The sequence below is a fragment of the Magallana gigas genome, chromosome 1, assembly GCF_963853765.1.
Source record: "Magallana gigas chromosome 1, xbMagGiga1.1, whole genome shotgun sequence".
In the NCBI taxonomy this organism is placed as follows: domain Eukaryota; kingdom Metazoa; phylum Mollusca; class Bivalvia; order Ostreida; family Ostreidae; genus Magallana; species Magallana gigas.
Window position 1 is genome coordinate 32,756,525 of NC_088853.1, and position 18,831 is coordinate 32,775,355.

At 30.7% G+C, this 18,831-nt stretch overlaps 1 protein-coding gene across 1 annotated transcript; it reads right to left on the bottom strand.

Annotated features, from left to right (window-relative positions):
- Positions 1-1,658: 1,658 nt before the first annotated feature.
- Positions 1,659-18,284, bottom strand: LOC136270044 (uncharacterized protein in xynA 3'region-like). The gene is made up of 8 exons (XM_066066275.1): positions 18,198-18,284; positions 12,770-12,960; positions 11,261-11,532; positions 8,282-8,428; positions 7,861-8,073; positions 7,576-7,682; positions 7,187-7,328; positions 1,659-4,279 (listed from the first exon to the last, which is right to left on the bottom strand). The coding sequence occupies exons 1-8, from the start codon at positions 18,275-18,277 to the stop codon at positions 3,473-3,475; spliced, it is 1,959 nt and encodes a 652-aa protein (XP_065922347.1). The 5' UTR covers positions 18,278-18,284; the 3' UTR covers positions 1,659-3,472.
- Positions 18,285-18,831: the final 547 nt, after the last annotated feature.

An 18,831-nucleotide genomic window follows, 5' to 3' on the forward strand; every position in this document is an offset into this window, starting at 1 on the left:
TAATTGTTTTTCTACGTATAGAATGTATGCATCGATAGTCTACACATTTCTTGTAATGTGTATTTGCTTATCAGGCATAAAACTTTTTTTTCAGAACTTTTGTGTAGTGAATTATCTTAAATAAAAATAAAAATAAAATTTAAAATTTATCATTTTCCTATATCATTATTCACAACTTTTTAAAGAGATTTAAGTAGTCTATAAATGGCCACAACTATTGAGCCCTCTTAATATTTCCAGGTTCCTCGATACACATCAAATTTATTTGATAGATAGACAAAAAATCTTTTTTAAATATGATTTAACAAATTTTCGACCAATATTGGCTTTCATGTACCGTCATTTCATGCATATCTTGATATGCTATTGTATGCGATTTCAATGATATGCAATGGAATTTCCATGCAATGCCATGGTATTTACATGCTATGAAAAGTTGAAAGGAACCTAGTGATTAGGTATTCTATGCTATACCATGGTACATTTTGACATTAATAAATGGTATCATGGTAAAAATTTCTTGTGAAATTTCAATTGTTTATATTATTCTCAAGGGAGTAAGAGTAAATGTCTCAATAATTTCCGAACAGTCCTCGTAAATAGCAATTGAACAGATTTTTTTTCGATCATCTGATTTTTTTCTTTGCTTGCATTAAATTAAGAAAATGTTATTTTAAATCTCTATCAAATAGCTGTGCGATGCTCTGTACAAATTGTCCGATCCATGTTGAAATAATTCAAAACTTAATAAATTTCCTTAGTATCTAGGTTTTAATAAATTCATCTTTTTTTTAGAAAATAAACCAAGAGGAAAATCGGTAGCTTTTAGAACAAATTTTATCTTTGTGTGACCGATGCATGATGTAATCACCCTATCTGCGCGGTCGACGTCAAAGCTAATATTTCCTAACTTTAAATGTACTTCTGCAACACCTTAATAATAAGAATTATAATCAATGCTGTACAATATCAGAACCAAAAGTAAAAGCTCTAGAAACCAATAAAATTGAAATTGCCTTTGCGTTTACAATTATAACAATGAAAATTATCTTAAATGTTTATTTGTTCTTTCTTTCTTTTCAAGTATTTTTTTTTAAAGTCTGCTGTAGAGAAAACATAAAAACAATATATAAGACGTTACAAAAGACATGATAAGAATTACGCAACAGTTGTCCTGAAAAATAAACGAGTTATAAGGATATGCAGTAATCTTCATACAAGTTTTCAGTAGGAATTACTTTTAGCCGGAGTTCTATTGAAAACTCTTAAGCTTCAAATGTTTTACAACACACATTTATTCTTTATAATGAACATAGAGAATGGAACATTGTACATGTATCATTGTAATTAATTATGATATTAAAAACAAAAAATCTGTGTTAGTTATCACGACAGAAGAATCTATTAGGTTTTACGCTTCAAACAATTGATTACTGCTAATGTCAGCTAAGTGCACAGTGGATCTAAGCTTTATTGTTCAATGGTCACGTTATTGTATATGTATTCATAAAGTATGCCGTAAAAAAACATAAAAACAATTTATAAGAACTTACACAATATATGATAAGAATTACACAACAGTTAGTTATTATCACCAATAATTTTATTTGCAATGTTTTGTAATTCATCAATCATTTGCCACCTTAAAGGAAAAAAAAATAACTTATATGCCTCTTCGAATGAATAAAAGTAAATAAAAAGAATGATTTGTGTAAAACAGCGATAAATAGGCATGGACATAACACATAAGATGTGATTTTTCTTAATGGAATTCGTATCAAAAAATAAACACATACAAAAATAAACAATGTGTCGTAATAGAATCAATCAAGAACGCATGTATAATCTTCAATATCCTATCTAAATTCTTTATGAATATAAGAAAAAAAGCGTTGTTACCATGATCACTTTCTAAAGCATTCATACTTCGACAAACATAAACAACTTAAAACACATGCTAACTTGAAAAATAATAAAATTTAAAATGTGTTCTTGAGTACAGCGTCATTTACTTAAGTCAACTATTTGTTATACATATATGTTTGCAAGAGGAAACAATTTTAAAATCATTAATATAAGAATCGCACGTGAAAAAATCTTCCTTTTTGAATTTTACAAGATATATTTTTTTCACTGATAAGTTTCTTTAAAGAGGTGTTCAAAATGAAAAAAAAATAGCACATATCTTTATATCTTAAACAAATGAAAATAACATCAGGTATCTTTATATCTTGTGTAAAACGTGTACATGAACCAAGTGTTTTGAAGTTAAAATGAAATTTAACGATAATAGACCTGATTTTAGTGTTTATATGTTTTAATACAATAAATATGTGCCAAATAAGAAAGCAAAAGACAGGGTTGGATGAGGTATCTGTAATTATCATTGCTAAATTTGGATTTGATGAATGGGACGTAAGAAATCATAGGGTGTTAGATTTTGACACATAAAACATAGACAGTCATATAACAAGTAACAACTCTATCAAGGAACTTAGCTAGTGTTATTTTATATTTTATACTAAACAATTATAACATAAGGGCAACATGGGAATTGGTAAAAATCTAAGAAAAGCCACAACATACGATATTAACATATCATTTAGCTATATTTCTGGAATAAAATATGTGTTAGGCATTTAAGGTAATGTTTTTTTGCGGTTACAGGGAGATAACGCAAATTTTGACTGTGATATAACATCAACTACCATTTATTTCAGATATGAGGCCAAGTTGATATGACCTTATACTTGATTTGCTGTTTTGTTTTTACTCCGTGGGTTTTTGTAGTTTGCAATGAAAAGGTAATAGGACAAAGCATTTTTTCAAATTCACAAAAACAAAGTCCTCCACTCATGTTTCTAAATAATATTTGAGAAACACAAGATTACACAAATGCCAATATATCTTTCCCTGAATTTTGCTATTTTTTTCAATATTTGATAAGAGCATTATAAATACAAATCGTGGTATAAGAAGTGACATTATGTTCAAACATTTTAAGCATAAATAGCCCCTTTGTAGTCACATGAAAGATGTACAATTTTTGACAAGATTTTTTACATTTCATCAACATGACAATATGAAATTACGAATTTTGACCTTTTGTATGTCCCCGCATAATCATTTCAATTTTATAAGAAAAAATACTTTTCTAAAATGACCAAAACGTTTCAATTTGTAAAAAAAATTCAATCGGCAAACCTTTCATAAAAGAAAGAAACTGAGCCGTTTGTACTGCATGGACGCTGATGAAATTCCTCTATGAAAGTCAAAAGTCACAAAAACTTACTGGCTATCGTGAATTGTACACAGCAGTATCTTGACCGACGATACAAAATCAAGAATGTACAGATATGACAGTGCTATAAAATGTGTAGAAGATGAACGACACTGCAAACTGCAATCAGTGAGTATTGGTGATAGATCATTTCAGATACCTTTTTTAACTGTAAATTCTGCTTTGATCCCATTACTCGTTAACTATAGCAATACACCCAATCTGCTTTAGACGCTCAATTTTCTGAATCACGGTCTGATGCATTGAAGATAGAGTCTTCTTTTGAGATATGTATGTTTTGTGCTTATTTCTCATCGATGAGATATTTTCTTTTATTTTATTCATTTCTTTTTCCAAATCCCCCTCTAAAAATGCCCTTTTCATTTTCTGTATCGGTTCAAAATAATATTCGCGAAGGTAATATTTTACTCTTTTTTTTGTTAAAGCACCAACTCTTGCTTGAAAAGCCTTTTCACGTGTGGTTTCAAAATCATCAGCACGTGCAATCATTAGTCCCGAAAAGATTATTCCACCTACAATACCCGCTGCTGCAATACCTTGTAATACTTTACTACGATTCATTTCACTAATTCCACTAATCAACCTCAAACCCATTAGAAAGACATTTAGATTTAAACCAAATTCTGATTTTATAGCCCAGGCTATAGCTGGAATTATTTTGATATTAACATTAAAAGGTGTTTGAAATCCTTTTAAATTGTCTTTGATTGAATGCAAAGATCTGTGAATGCTTTCAAATTTTTCAAAAAGATATTCCATTATGACTTCCTGAAAAATATTATCAATATTTTGTTCCTGCCAAGCTTTTAAATTTTCTTCAATGCGGACATCCAATGCCCGTCTGATGGAAAACCTTGTAAAAGTGTCTGTATCTTTAAGAATTTCTGCTCTGAAGTGAGGACTATGAACATAGTCATGTAACTGAGTCGTTGCCTCGTTAAGAAATATATCAATTCTTCCTTCGATGTTGAAAAGTTCCTAGCAAAAATGAAAAGACACCGAAATTGAATTAACGTACCTGTAGTTAAAGTAAAAATATATTGTTAAAATATTATATAATTTAACGCTTTATGACTTTTTGGGAGTTGATTTTAATCAACTCTCCTATGCAGTTACTCTGGCAAACCGAAACTGAAACAGTGTTTGGACCTAAGCACAAATCATCACCGCTGACAAGAGTTAGTTCTTGGAAAATAATCGATAAATTCGATGTAATGTACGGTGAAGCATTATTTTAAAGGAAACCTATTTATAAATACCTAAGAAATAGTCAGATTTTAAAGTTTAAAGTTTTTTGCAGTCGTATGTATTCCTACACCAGAGTTAAATAATCGGCTGTCTCCGTACATCTCCGACAGGCAGAGAGTCAGTCTATATTTAGAGGTCGCATCATCGAGCTATCACGTGACTTTGTATCTCTTACTTGTCGGAGAATAACGGAGACAGCCAGAATTTGGTTGAACGAGACTATAGTTCATTATTGGTTGGATCCATACACTTTTTGAAATATTTCGAATACCGATAGATAGTTTGATGAAATCAATTCTATTTTTAAATATTACACAACATGATTCATAAGAGGTTTTCTCGAAATTCTTGTCGGAAAAGTCCGAGAATCCATATTATAGATTACAAACTTCTTGCCAAGCAAAATAACATATCGTTGATTTTAAGCGATATAACGAACTACGTAGAATCTTTTAATAGGAGTTAACTTTAGAATAGTTTCAACATAATGTTTTGACTGACTTTTGTCCAATCAGATCGTAGCTGGGCGGAGTAAAAACATTGCCGCTCTTAACTTTCACACCGAGTAACCATGAAGAAAGTTTTATATAAAGTAGAATCAAGACCTACGTTTCATTTGGGAAGATTCGTAATACTTTCATTAGAATGTCACCGGTAATACTTGTAATAAAACAGTGTGCTAGATATTCGTACAGTCGTCAATGTTTGACATTACTTCATCCCATTATCTATTAGGCATCGTTGTTTCCCGGTTAAAGAAATTCATAACACCTTAAAATGGATGGATTTATCAGATATACATGCAACTAACTTTGATTTGTCACTTTATAACTGTTGTTAGATAGTTCGCTCATTTGCATTGTTTTTAATTTACTCAATATATTGTTAAATCTCATTATCTACTAAAAATATATCCGTTTTCGTCCGTCGTCGTCCGCGTGCGTCGTTCGTCGAGCGTTAACAATTTACTTTTTTAACTACTTCTTAAAAACAACAATACTAATTATTACCATTTTGGGTGTGGGGTACATGTATCTCTATGGTATAATGAATCTAAATTGTGAAATTCATGGCTCCACTACCCCCAGGCGCCACATGTGGGTTCAAATATGCAAAAAAACAACAATTTTTAAAAAAATCTTCTTCTCTACTCCCACAACTTGAGGGAAAAGACTGGTTGCATAATTATGATGCCCATGAATCCCTTCTACCTAAATTTTGAAATTCATGACCCCTGGGCCATTGGTTCAGGCTCTAGGGTGGGGCATATAAGGCCATATAGTTAAAATGTATTAAATCTTTTCTACTCCCATATATATTTATCATTATATTTATGTTAATGTTCATGTTCCCTGGAGTATGGATTTTGACTCTAGGGCAGGGCAAAAATGGATGTATAGGTGTTAAGGACGTTGTTTACTCAGGGTTTGAGTTCTCAAATTCGGATTCTTAAAAAGTTCAATTTCATGAATAAAATTTCTTTTAAATACAAACAGTATTTATGAAATGAATTATTATTGATATTAAAATCGATATTTTTACAAAATTATGGAATAAGGATCTGACAAAGTTTAACTTTTAGCAAAACAGAGGAAAATTTGGACTAAATTTTTCAGATTTTGTTTTCCACTGAAATATTTTTGGCAGTACTATAATATTTAAAGGTAAGATTTTATTTGTTAATCAACATAATTTTGCATATTTTCTGTTGGTTTTATCTTGCATTTTCGTTTAGATAATCGTATGACACACACTACAAAAATATTGAAAAATGCTTAAAAATGTCTCAAAATGTTGATCATTGACCTCATATAAATTTTATACCAGCAGAGAAAGGTCAATTTACTTACTTTAATACTATAAATGTTTTAGCATTATCATCATTCAGTTTTTATGTTATACTGAATCAAAAATGGGTAGTAATTTGAAAACTGATAGAGGAAATTCGGACTAGAATATCTATAGAAATTGTAAATGAAAACTTAATGCGTTGAATCTATTTAATGTCACTACCATTCATAAACTGTATTTCATTTGTTAAAGAGTTAAGCAATTTGTATTATTTTCACAATCAAAAAATCTGAATCATAGTGTAAAAGTTTTATGGATTTTTCAAAAAATATTCAATTGTCATTAACTAAAAAAGTAGGTCATTGACCTACTTTTTTGAAAGTGAAGAATAACACTACCATGTAAGGTCTATAACACACAATAGTTGTTTTTTTCATTATCATCAGTTGATTTTTTTTAATTCTGAGTAAACGTCATCCTTAATACATATAATGTTAAAAAATTATCTTCTTTACTCCCACACACCTGAAAGGAAAACTGAATTCATGATTTTGTAGACCAAATCTTTATGTTTTTCGCCAAAATTATAGGTTTAACAGTTGTATTTGAAATATTTCAGGCAAAGAGGTGGTCATCTTTACAAATTTATAATTGTTCTAATCCAGAATGAATCCTAATTAATTAAATGCATATACGACAACTTTGTGTATGGGTTATATGCTACTCAGGTGACCGTTAAGGCCAATTGACCTCTTGTTTACAATGAAAGTTTTCATATCATTTTGATATAATAGCATAGTACATATTATGAAGAACAAATACGGAATTCTTGATACATAAAAATACCTCTTCTCTGCTATGTTCTAGTTTTTCTAGCTCTGTTGACAATCTGTTTAATTTTGACTCGTTATCCTCAGCATTCTGCTCTGCACAAAGAAGCTTTGTGGAAAGAACCCTATTAAACTCATCCAGAATTTCATTCAGAAGTCTAAAAAAACACACACACACACGTTTTCATGATATGTACATGTACCTTGCATTGGTACCAGAGGTCTCGAGAAAAATATCGACTGATTACTAATACAGTTATCTTTATATTGATGCATACTTGGTTCTTAAAGTTTAAGAATATATATTGGGAAAATAAATTTACGTTTTATTTTGATTATCAAAAATAGCAATTTATTAAATATGGAATAGATGTAAAAATAAATAGATTCAAAAAGTTTAAATACCTTAGATGAACTTTTACTCGTTTGTTTTCATTTCTTGTGATTACATCTTTGAGAGTCCTTTGAAACTTGTCAAATACTTTGGTATATTTTTCTTCTCCCTCTGAAACCTGAAAGGAGCAAATTCACAACTTAATGACTATGCCATTTTGACCTCATCATGTGTACACAGACGCATTTATACAGAAAAGAAAAAAGTGCTAAATCAAAAAATTGCCAGGATTTTTGCTAATTTTTTACTGATTTGTTTTCCCTTATGATCGATACATGTAGTTGTCTTTTTGATACCTTGACTGCCGAAATTCGAAAAATATACGAATCATCAGTTTCTTTCCAAGATGTGCGTATATCTTTTTTGGTTTTTTCAAAATACTCTTCACGTTTCTTCTCTTTGACATGAGCAATAGTATCCCATTTGTTTAGCAGGAAAATAACATCTTTTGGATTAAAACTAACCATCTCATCCATTGAATCTCGAACGTTAGAAATAATTTTCAGAAGCTGAAATGTTTGTATTGTTTGTATTATATTACTAGACAAATATTTAGGTATTTATTCTATTTTTTTAGAAGAAAAATGATGAAAAGAACATCATAAATATATTTTCTTTTTGCATAAAATCAAGTATCAGTGTGCTAGTTTTCTGCAGTGCATAAGTATTCCAGTATAGTCATGCAAGTTGTTTGAGAATGTATATAAGACACCATACCCTGTCATCTTGAATTCCACCAGCATTTGAAACATTTAACACAAAAACAAATGCTAATGCAATAGGTAGATACGACATCATCATGTCTGAAACTTCTTTTTGTCCCATATCTCCACAACCAGGTGTATCCACGATCATAACGTTTCCCTAAATAATAAAGTTCGCTTTATATTGAAATTCAGCCCTGATATCGAGATGGATATGATTGTATCTTCGACATGACAATATCGCTATAAATAAAGATTGCAATGTTTGTGCTTATTATATAATTATGTATATATATATGCAATGTGTATCGTTCCGATCCTCTCAAATTATCGTTTAACTGTATTCCACCTGTATCTCAAAAGATTGTGTAGTGCGCGGCCAGCGCGCTAGGTTCCGTTCGTCATCAAAAGGAAGATTTTTGTCTTGCCTAGATGGCCGAGTGGGTGGCGCAGTGGCCGCTCACTGCTAGGAGAATGTGTTGCCAGAATGTCAATATTTTGGTAAGGGTTGTCTCCTACCATCTACCTTGCAAGAGGCAAAGCTTGGGGTGTTGTTGAACATTAATTTCATAACAGCATTATTTTTGGGCTTATCTGAGGATGCATCATTAATGTGCTTTCCAAGCTTTTGGAAGATTCATACTCATCAATGCTTGTAAAATAATAATGAAAACAATACTTAGATAAAAAGTCTTATGTTACATATAAACAGATGCATTCATATGATGAAATATTATGGTTATATGAAAAATGCATGTGTTATGCAACAATAATGCATATCACAATATAGTGGTCACGATATATGAATCACAATGTATTTTTCAAAAATACAAGGGCACCGCAAAGCAGAGCATCCCCTTGTTAAATGAAATATTGAGGGGGGGGGATGAAGTATTTATCTTCATAAAATCTCTTTGAATCAAAATATTCCTTTTATTCCTATTATTTCAATCCCCATGCACGCTCTGGGGTGTATCCGGAGTGGGGGGGGGGGAGAGAAGGAGGGTAACAATTGTTCTTCTTCATACAAATAAAAACCTGAATCACACTACTATACCAGCTGCATGTTTCTGTGTTTCTCACATGCTTCTCACACGCTATACAATTTTTACAAAACGTTCCGAGCATAGCACGAATTGCTTTTGTACGATATGATAAATGTTACTCGCACTGTATGGTCTTTTTTCACATGATATGATATCATATTGCTTTCTGTATGAAAAAGTGTATATATAGAAAAAGTGTTATACATGTACCATACATGAAGCATATCATATCATGTAAAAAAAAATGATCATACAGTGCTAGTAACATATTGATCATATAGTTCATTTCCAATAATTATGAATTTGATGTCTCACAATTAATGTGTATTTTCTTTTTTTAAAAATCTTCATATTAACATGATTATGAATTTCATTAGTTAAGATTATTACAAGTTTAGATACAAAAAAATCATCATTTAAAATTTTAAATATGGAATGTTTAAAACAATGGCCTTTTATAGACCAAAAACCGCCCATTAAAAGTACCAGTACCTGTTTGCAGGGACAAAATAATTACAACAAATGTTGATTATAACCTGTTGTGAATTAAAAAAACAACCACTGAGTATAAGATTTTTTTATGTTTCCACAATTTAATTAATTTAATAATCATGGTTAAGGTCAAGATCTAGTAAATGAAAGGTGCCTAAACGTTTATGAAATTCAAGATAAGAATTTAAATAATGATGCTTAATAAAAATATCTTTGTTTCATAGGATGTACCCGGGCTTAAATCTTTGGTAGACACAATGAAAAATCACGTTTTAATCAACCATTTCTATGAAATATGAAGGATAAAAGTAACAACTCTCGGAGTTTTGTGCATTTTTACTTATGAGATATATCTAGAATGCCTACAATCTCTCCAAAAACGGCATTAAACAAGCTCCTGACCTCCTCTTTAAAATGATGCCAAATTATATATAGGTACCGGGATTACTTTTATCGTGATTAAATATAGAATGTCAAAATATTGTTTTATTTTCTACATAATTCTTTTAAAGCCGTAAAATACAGGGGAAAAAAATATCAAATCAATTATAGGAGTCTTTTCTGGTTTTCGACTTGTCAAACGTAAAATTGATTAATTGTTCATTGAATCAAGATGAAAGGAAATTAAAATAGAATATTTTTCTTTCTTATTTATCATCATACAACTTGGCATAGAAAAAGTAATCAAAGTTTACAATCTAACAGGGACTATATTTTTGGCGTAATATTGGCGTAGGAAAATATTACATGTTGCGCAATTCAGAATTGCTGCAGATTAATGAGTCTGATTTAGCATTTTAAAAACAATAACATTAATGTTGAATTTTGTTCACTAATGTAAACTAATGATATGATACTTGCGTTTCAGAATATGTTTTTAAAATATGATTTGCCTATCAAACTACATTTGTATAGCATGATGTTTATAGATAGACAAAATGTTCAAAGCGAGGGGCTTTGACGCGATGTTCTAAAAATAGCTTTTGAGTTGTGGGACATTTTTTAATATATCTGTGTGGGTAAAAAAAAATGTTTTTTGTTTTTTATGTTAATAATACCATTTTCAACCTCCCTGTGAATTTTGGACGACATGGTTTATGGGTCAAAATATAGATGACCCATAAACCACCGAAGGATCCCACAACGTGAGTCTGAGATACATGAAATATCACACAACACGGTTCTTGTATAACTATATATATATATATATATATATATATATATATATATATATAATATATATATATATATATATATATATATATATATATATATATATATATATATATATATATATATATATATATATATATATATATTGAGCTAATAATTTGATTGGTTTGGCTTTCATTGACAAAGGCACCTGGACATTTAAATATCTTGTGTTAAACGTTATGGTAAAAAAATAATTTTGTTTTGATAAACAGATTATCAAAAGTGTTTCAAATATAAACCTGTAGCAAGGGAGCAGGCATATATACATCAACGTAACGGATTTTTTCATCGTCTGTTTTAGCAAGAATTTCCATTTGTTTAGCCATTTTGTTCAAGTTTTCAAATGACAATTCCTCTAGTTCTTCGTCGTTGTTGTCTTTGGTAGATATCACAAACTGTTCACCATGTTTGACTCTGCACACCCTTGATGTACACGATGTAATACCAGTAGGTAGAATCTCTTCATCAAGTATCAGATTGATTATGCTCGATTTCCCAGAACTGGTTTCTCCTTATGTTAAAAAAGGCATTTTTAAAGATTTATGTAAGCATAAACTCGTTTATGAAAGGCTCTTTTCAGTGATTTAAGAAATGTTCGTAAACATGTTTTGTTCATCTGCAACTATTTACAATATTTTCGATTTTAACTTGACCGACAAATTTTCCTAACTGTTAAAATGTAAATATATTATAAGGAATAGACAAAATGAAACAAAAGCAAAAGAAAAAAAAACTAAAACGCCCGTAAATTTTGAATAACGATTTACAATGTATGTACGATATCTTCAGTAGTATTCGAGGAATTTTTTTTAAAATGCTCGTGTCTTTAATTTGACTATGGTTAAATGCTAAGATAAGACATGAGTACCTTTAAAACAGAATGTAATTATAGTTGTCTTTTTGTTTTAGCAGTAAAGACATGCCAAGATCAAAACTCTGTATTATGTAAACAAGACGCATTTTAGTTAAGTTACATGAAACTGGTCATGATATAAGATAACACTCTTCAACTTTTTATTTTTCAATTTTATTTACAACTTAATTATGTTTTCACAAATGTTAACTTTATGAGTTTTACATGTTGTTGCCAACTTATAGGCGAAAAGCAGAACTTACGAGCATGTATGTTTTTTATGCATTAAAATTCAAGTTTTTTGTTTATGTAGGTTGAATTCAGATGCTTTTATTTATTTATCTATTTTTTTTGGATTAAATATCAGTATCTAAACCGATACACAATTTTACTCACATAGGAATATGTTTGTGTTTTGCTAATAACTATATACCAGAAACTTAAAATTTCACTTGGCACAAACTCTGACAGCATATATATTAAAACAAAATTTAATTGGACTTTTTAAACTGAGAGCATGGGTATACTTATTAACTAATACACGTAAGAAATGCCTGAACAAAAATACCATGTAAGTACCAACAGTATTATCACAGGCCTTAAGGATCAATTGGAATGAGAACACCAAGGGTCGGACGCGTTTTAATTTCTACGTACACCGTGTTTCAGTTTTCTCCCCTTTTCTATCTAAGTTCTGAAGTGTGAAATAGCAAAACAATTTGAAAATGTAAATTAAACATATTCAGCTCAATGCATGCCCTATCAAATAAGAGTATAGTGAAATATTTTTTTTTAAGAATGAGAAAAAGAATATTTTTTTTAGTTTAGATCAACAAAATATGTACGCTTTGTAATGACCTTCTTGCTTTCAATAATAATGAAAAAATGTTTTCACCCGCAATCACTATTGGACATTCTGTCTTCATGACATCAGCTTTCTGTTGATTCAACTTTTTTTCGATATCATCCATACCAAAAGCATCTTTTAGTATATGCGTTTTGAATTCTTGTTTAACGACAAAGTCGTGCAACGATGAATAAAGTTCTTTTAGATCCTTTTGAATAACACAGTATCCCTTGGTGTATCTACAATGGACACACACTTTAAAAATGTTTTATATGAAAAATGACAATAAGAAAGTGTCAACCATCTCAAAAACCCATAAAACGGAATACAATTTTAAATCAGAGCAATACGGACCTTTTAAAGGGACTTGGACACGATTTATGATCAACAATTTCATTTTCATTTTTAGGAGTTGATTTCAATCAACTCTCCTATGCAGTAACGAAGGCAAACCGAAAGTGAAACAGTGTTTTGACCTACGCTCAAATCAACACCGCTGACGACATTTAGCTCTAATCAATAAGTTCGATGTAACGAGTTCTTCAAGGAAATTCATTTATAGATACCATGTAAATAGTCAGATTTTAAATGGTACGAACAATTTAGATATTTTTGAAGTCGAACATTCTACGTATTCCTACGCCAGAGTTCAATATAATCTCGTTCAACCAGACGCCCTATTGTCTCCGTAAATCTCCGACTAGCACAGAGTCTCTATTGCTTGTCGGAGTTAACGGATACATCTGAGAGTTTGGTTGAACGAGAGTAGAGTTCAATTTTGCTTCGATCCATACAATTCCTCATAACTATTTCGATTACTAATACGGAGTTTGATAGAACAATTCTTTGAATATTAAAAAAAAAACATGATTGATATTGGGTTTTTACGAAATTCCTGTAGGATTCATATTATAAAAATGTGCGTTGTTACAACGCACTTTGAAAAATTACGCACTTTGAAAAATGTTTGCAAAGTGCGTTAATTTTTAGAGCAAGTCAACGCACTTTGAATTATTTTTTTTTCAAAGTGCGTTGATATCGTCTATATAAATGCACTTTGAAAAAGAATGTTAATGGTTTAATGAAAATAGTTGATAGTTTTATATACAATAAATGATTGTTTTAACATTGTTTAGCTTAATGTGACATATTTAAAAAAGAACCTAGTGCATTCCCAGCTAACTTGATAAACAGTTTCTAGATGAGAATTGTTTTCTCATAAAACAAAATCGACAATTTACACACAAAGAACAATTCGGGATGCTTGTAAACAAACATAGTGTGATAAAAGGATACGTCATTTATGTTTATCAAAACAAAACGATCTTTAGAAGATCGGTGCGAGAAAATAACCAACTTTCTAAAGCGTGTTTTAAAGTTTATAATGATTTAATGTTCGTTAATGTTAATGTTAATATTCTTTTCTTGAAATTATTTTTTTGATTGAATACGAGACGAGGGTTACTGTTGAAACACATAGATTCTTTAACATAGAAATTAAGAAATTATTGTTCGGCCAGCTCTTTTTTTTCAATAACACTGCATGTACTTATACAGAGCAAATTTCTTTTTCCGATCTTAAATGTTTACTCAAAGTTGCTGAATGTCATATGTTTTGGAAGGAAAAATGAGGGTAGGGGGCCTTCTTTTTGAAATCAATTAAATGATGCACTTGCATTTGACCAGCATCTTTGGTTAACCCTCACCTCCACCCCATCACCGTTCTAAATACGGTAAATTAAATTCACGAGTGTTAAAAAACCATCATACCATCAACAAACTTGAAATTTAGTTCCAGAATTTGTGATATAAAAATATTTTTTTCAAAGAGCGTTAACAGTGTCGATACTAAAAAAATGTTGATGTACCTTCATAACGCACTTTGAAAAACAATTTTAAAGTGGATAAACTTGGTCCAAAATTTAACGCACTTTGATAAAAATTTATCAAAGTGTGTAATTTCTTTTCAAAGTGCGTTGCCGCAGTGCGTAATTCAATTACCTATAGGAATTTACTTGCCATACAAAATCACATATCGTTGATTTCAAAATACATAACAATTGATAAAATCAACCCGTCAGTACTTCAGTTCTTTGATTTATGTATACAACTGTTAACTGGTGCATTTAAAATGATTGACCATAATATTGAATGTTAAAGTCAAGTTACAAGCGAGATACAAAGGTAATAATTGGTTTGTATGTAAAGAAATCTCGAGTCTTATCGTTGGTTACAAAAATGTAAGGTAAAGAATTACCATTTCTTAAACAAAATGACATGCAAAACAATTTAAACTAATTCAATATCTTCATAAATACTATTATCAACAAAAGAAAGATACATTTGATTAAAACGTACACCAATACAACACATATGTAAACAATGACAACATTCTAGCTTTGTTCACAAAACAAAGATTTATGAACTCTGTTCCTTGCTCATAACTTTATATTTGACTTTCAAATTTTGACAAAGCATTCTAAAGTCTTTATTTATCAGTTTAAACATTGAAAATGGAAAAATAAAATTTGAAAACTTTTATGTCAAATCGTGTCCAAGTCTCTTCAAAAGATAAGGGTAGGATTTATCTAGGCATAAAATTGTTGACGATTTTATGTTGATGTACATGTAGGTGTTTTTTTCTGTATATAATACAAGACATTATATAGTCGTACATATACCGCGTAAAATTAGTCGAATTTACTATGATGGAGAGGAAAGGCATAAACAGCATTATCTGGGGTCTGCACATAAGCCCGGAGGTGCATTAGTACGAAGGCCGAAGAGATCGAAGGTTCATCAGTCCGAAATGCCCAGTAGTTTGAATGTTCATTAACCCGAAACTCCATGTAGAAAATGTGGTGAAGGTTAAAATAACTAAAAGAGTCAGGTTTGATCAATCATTTTTCACCTTTACAAGCTTTTACAACTATGAATGGTTTAATATATATAAAATATATACGGCTGTCTACGTTTATCTCCGACAAGCAAGAGATACTTTGTTTTGTCGGATATTAAAGGGGGCAGCCAATCGACTGGTTGAGTGAGACTCAAATGAAATCTAGCGTAGGAAAACATATTACTTTTAAAAATATCTAAACTGTTTGTACAATTTAAAATCTTACTATATTCATGGTATTAATAAATAGGTTTTCTTGAAAAACAATGCTGCAGAATACATAGCATGGAATTTATCGATTATTTTCAATAACTAAGTGTTGTCAGCGGTATTGATTTGTGCTTAGATCCAAACACTGTTTCACTTTTGCTTTGCCCGAGTAAGTGCATAGGAGAGTCAACTCCCAAAACGGAATGACGTTGAAAATGATAACAAGAGGCCTAAATGCATCGACGGTCACCTGCATACAACAGTACTATAGATTGATCTGTCAAGGGTCTCTTTATTGTGACCTAAACTCTATTTTAGAGTCTAAGCCTAATCAGAATTGATGTTTAAAAACATTTATGGTGGTGGTGCTGGGGGAGGGGGAGGGAGGGAGGGAGGGAGGGGGGGGGGGAGAATTAACTCAAATTTTTATATCTAAGCTTCGATGCCAACAATTGTAAACGTTTGGTTGACAAAAGGCTCGTACATGTATGCCTATGAAGATTTAAATTTACGAAGAGCGCAGCAGTACACTATATGCATAAAAGCATGCATTCTTTTATCTCCCACGACTGTGAAAGTACAGAAGAAAATATAAAATTCCAACCATCCCCACTATATGGCCATATTAGTTATACCAAAACTAAGGGCCCATAGGTCATGAATTTCACAATTTAGGTTTCATGCCTATCATAACCATACGTTCATAAATATTTCCCTGCCTTGAATCAAGAGGTAAAAAAATATACAGTTTCACTTAATAGCCATACTAGGCCCGCCCTAAAGCTCAAACCCTCGACACATGTTTATAGTGTTTTTAGATCTGATACAAAGTAAACTTTCTTAAATTTAATACACTTTCACTATGTGGTTATATAGGCGGTACCGTGTGACCTTATACCACTGACCCATCGACCCCCAGATTTCAGAATATGAATAAAAGGCTTCATGGACATCATAACCATGTATTTAGGTTTTCTTAAAATGTACATAAAAGTGGAGTTAAGAAATCAAAGAGGAAATGAATTTTCTCTGTTTGTCAATATTGACCCCGCAATAAAGCATGCACGTCTGACCGAGAAATAATGAATTTCACAACTTTGATAGAGAAATCAATGGACGTTATAATCATGCATTTACTTTTATTGTTTAAGTCCAAAGGAATATTTTTTTGCTAAGATGTTAAATACTTTCATTATATGTAAGCACACCTTAGTGCACCAATTCCTAACGCAGGGCCCATGGAATTCACATGTGCGGTAGAGGGCTTTATGGACTTAATGTTGCCTTTAGGTTTATTTTTCAACAGCTATGTGTGTATAGAAGAGGACTTATGAAAAACGTGCCACTTTCTTGCTTTGTCCCGGTCAATGAGCCCCGGGGCGGTGGTTCATAAATTTTGATTTATTTTTCTTGTACTTGAGATACCTACCTAAAACAAAAACGGTAATGATTAGCCTTGTAAGTGTTAAAAAGTTAAAATTATATTGTTAACGGATGATAACACACTAAGAACTATGAAATAGGTCAACTGATTGATCTGAAAGTGAATATTATAGTCCTCTGTAACCTTTTTGGGAGTAAACATATATTGCGATTATGATATGCTTCACCAAGTAGGTAATGTCCAGCTATGTATTTTTCAGTAAAACGATATAAAATTATCGACTTAACAATTCCATGTGTTAAGATTGATAAAATGACTAACAATTACAATATGTAACATTGTTAGTTTAATTTTCTCGAAAATAATACTTTTTTCAAGACGATATCCAATATACCAATATTTCTTTCTGATAAAAATAATAAAAGTTTTCAAATCTAAACTAAATCAGAATATTTCGAAAAAATATAACACATTGTAGCTATTTACTATTATTAAGATTGTTCACTATTTATTTCAATGTTGACAAATTAACCCATCCCGTATACATAATTAGTATTCAACGATTGCAATATCTGTAATTCTCTGTTGAACTTTAAGAACGGTGCTGCTGGTTTAAACAGTTTTAACTTTCCTTGGGATTTGCTTATTGGTGCACGGAATTTTAATAAACAACGGTCACATTATTTTGGTATAATGGTTATGGGATAAACAGAACATATGTCTTACAGAAAAATGGTTACTCTATTTTCCCCATAAATTAAATTATACCAGATTTTGTTAAATTTTACCGAGTGAAAATAAAGATCTGAAAAGGGCTTTAACTTACGGTCGACACATCACAATTAAATCAAAATGGTTTTAAGAGAGAACAGAGATTAGAAATAGTAAAATGTCCGCATAATTTATATCATTATTTTTTATTTCTCCAAGTTAAGATGTATAAAGCAATATAGGTTTGTCAATGAAAAAAAGAATATATTTACAAGAAATCACTACTGCTATCCAAATTATCTGCACCACCCTTGTTTTCTCGAAGCCCCTGGTTGGTTATCGCAGATGCCATTGTATTACAGTTGTGACAGTGTATTTCTAAAAAACAAGAAGGTCATTTGCATATAAACTATATGTATTATTTGGCTTAATCTGTAATATCTAATTGATAATTTGCAAAACCAAAGCTATCTCAATAATCTTTATCATATTTTATGAAAAAATTCAGTTCAGGTTAATCTACGTAATACAATCTAGTTTGTGAATAAAAATTGTCTTTGCAATTTTTTATTTGCTTTTGCTCTTCGTTTTGTTGCTTAAATATTTGAATATGTACATAATACATGTAATATATAATTGTGATTGCACGAATATAGATGTAACCAAGATTTCATATGCTTCCTTAATATCCCCGCGTAATATAAAATTGTATTTTATGACTAAACCAGATGGTCATTTCTTATTCCCAATCTTATATATCTCTGGAAAAAAATCAATGAGTTTCGTATGAATTAAAAGTGGCTATTGAGCTCTGTTTTGTGAAATCTTTTTTAAAGAATTGTTTATTGATCCACCAAAAAACATATTGGTGTGTTGAGGTTCCGTACATGTAACTGCTTTGCCATG

What these genes read in the sequence shown, in the direction of transcription:
- LOC136270044 (XM_066066275.1), bottom strand. Translation starts at nt 18,277, where the DNA reads ATGGCATCTGCGATAACCAACCAGGGGCTTCGAGAAAACAAGGGTGGT. An exon ending in ATGTCCAATAGTGATTGCGG is followed by an intron (nt 11,533 to 12,769) that starts GTGAAAACATTT and finishes TTTTAACATAAG; the next exon opens with GAGAAACCAGTTCTGGGAAA. An exon ending in TGCCTGCTCCCTTGCTACAG is followed by an intron (nt 8,429 to 11,260) that starts GTTTATATTTGA and finishes TTTATTATTTAG; the next exon opens with GGAAACGTTATGATCGTGGA.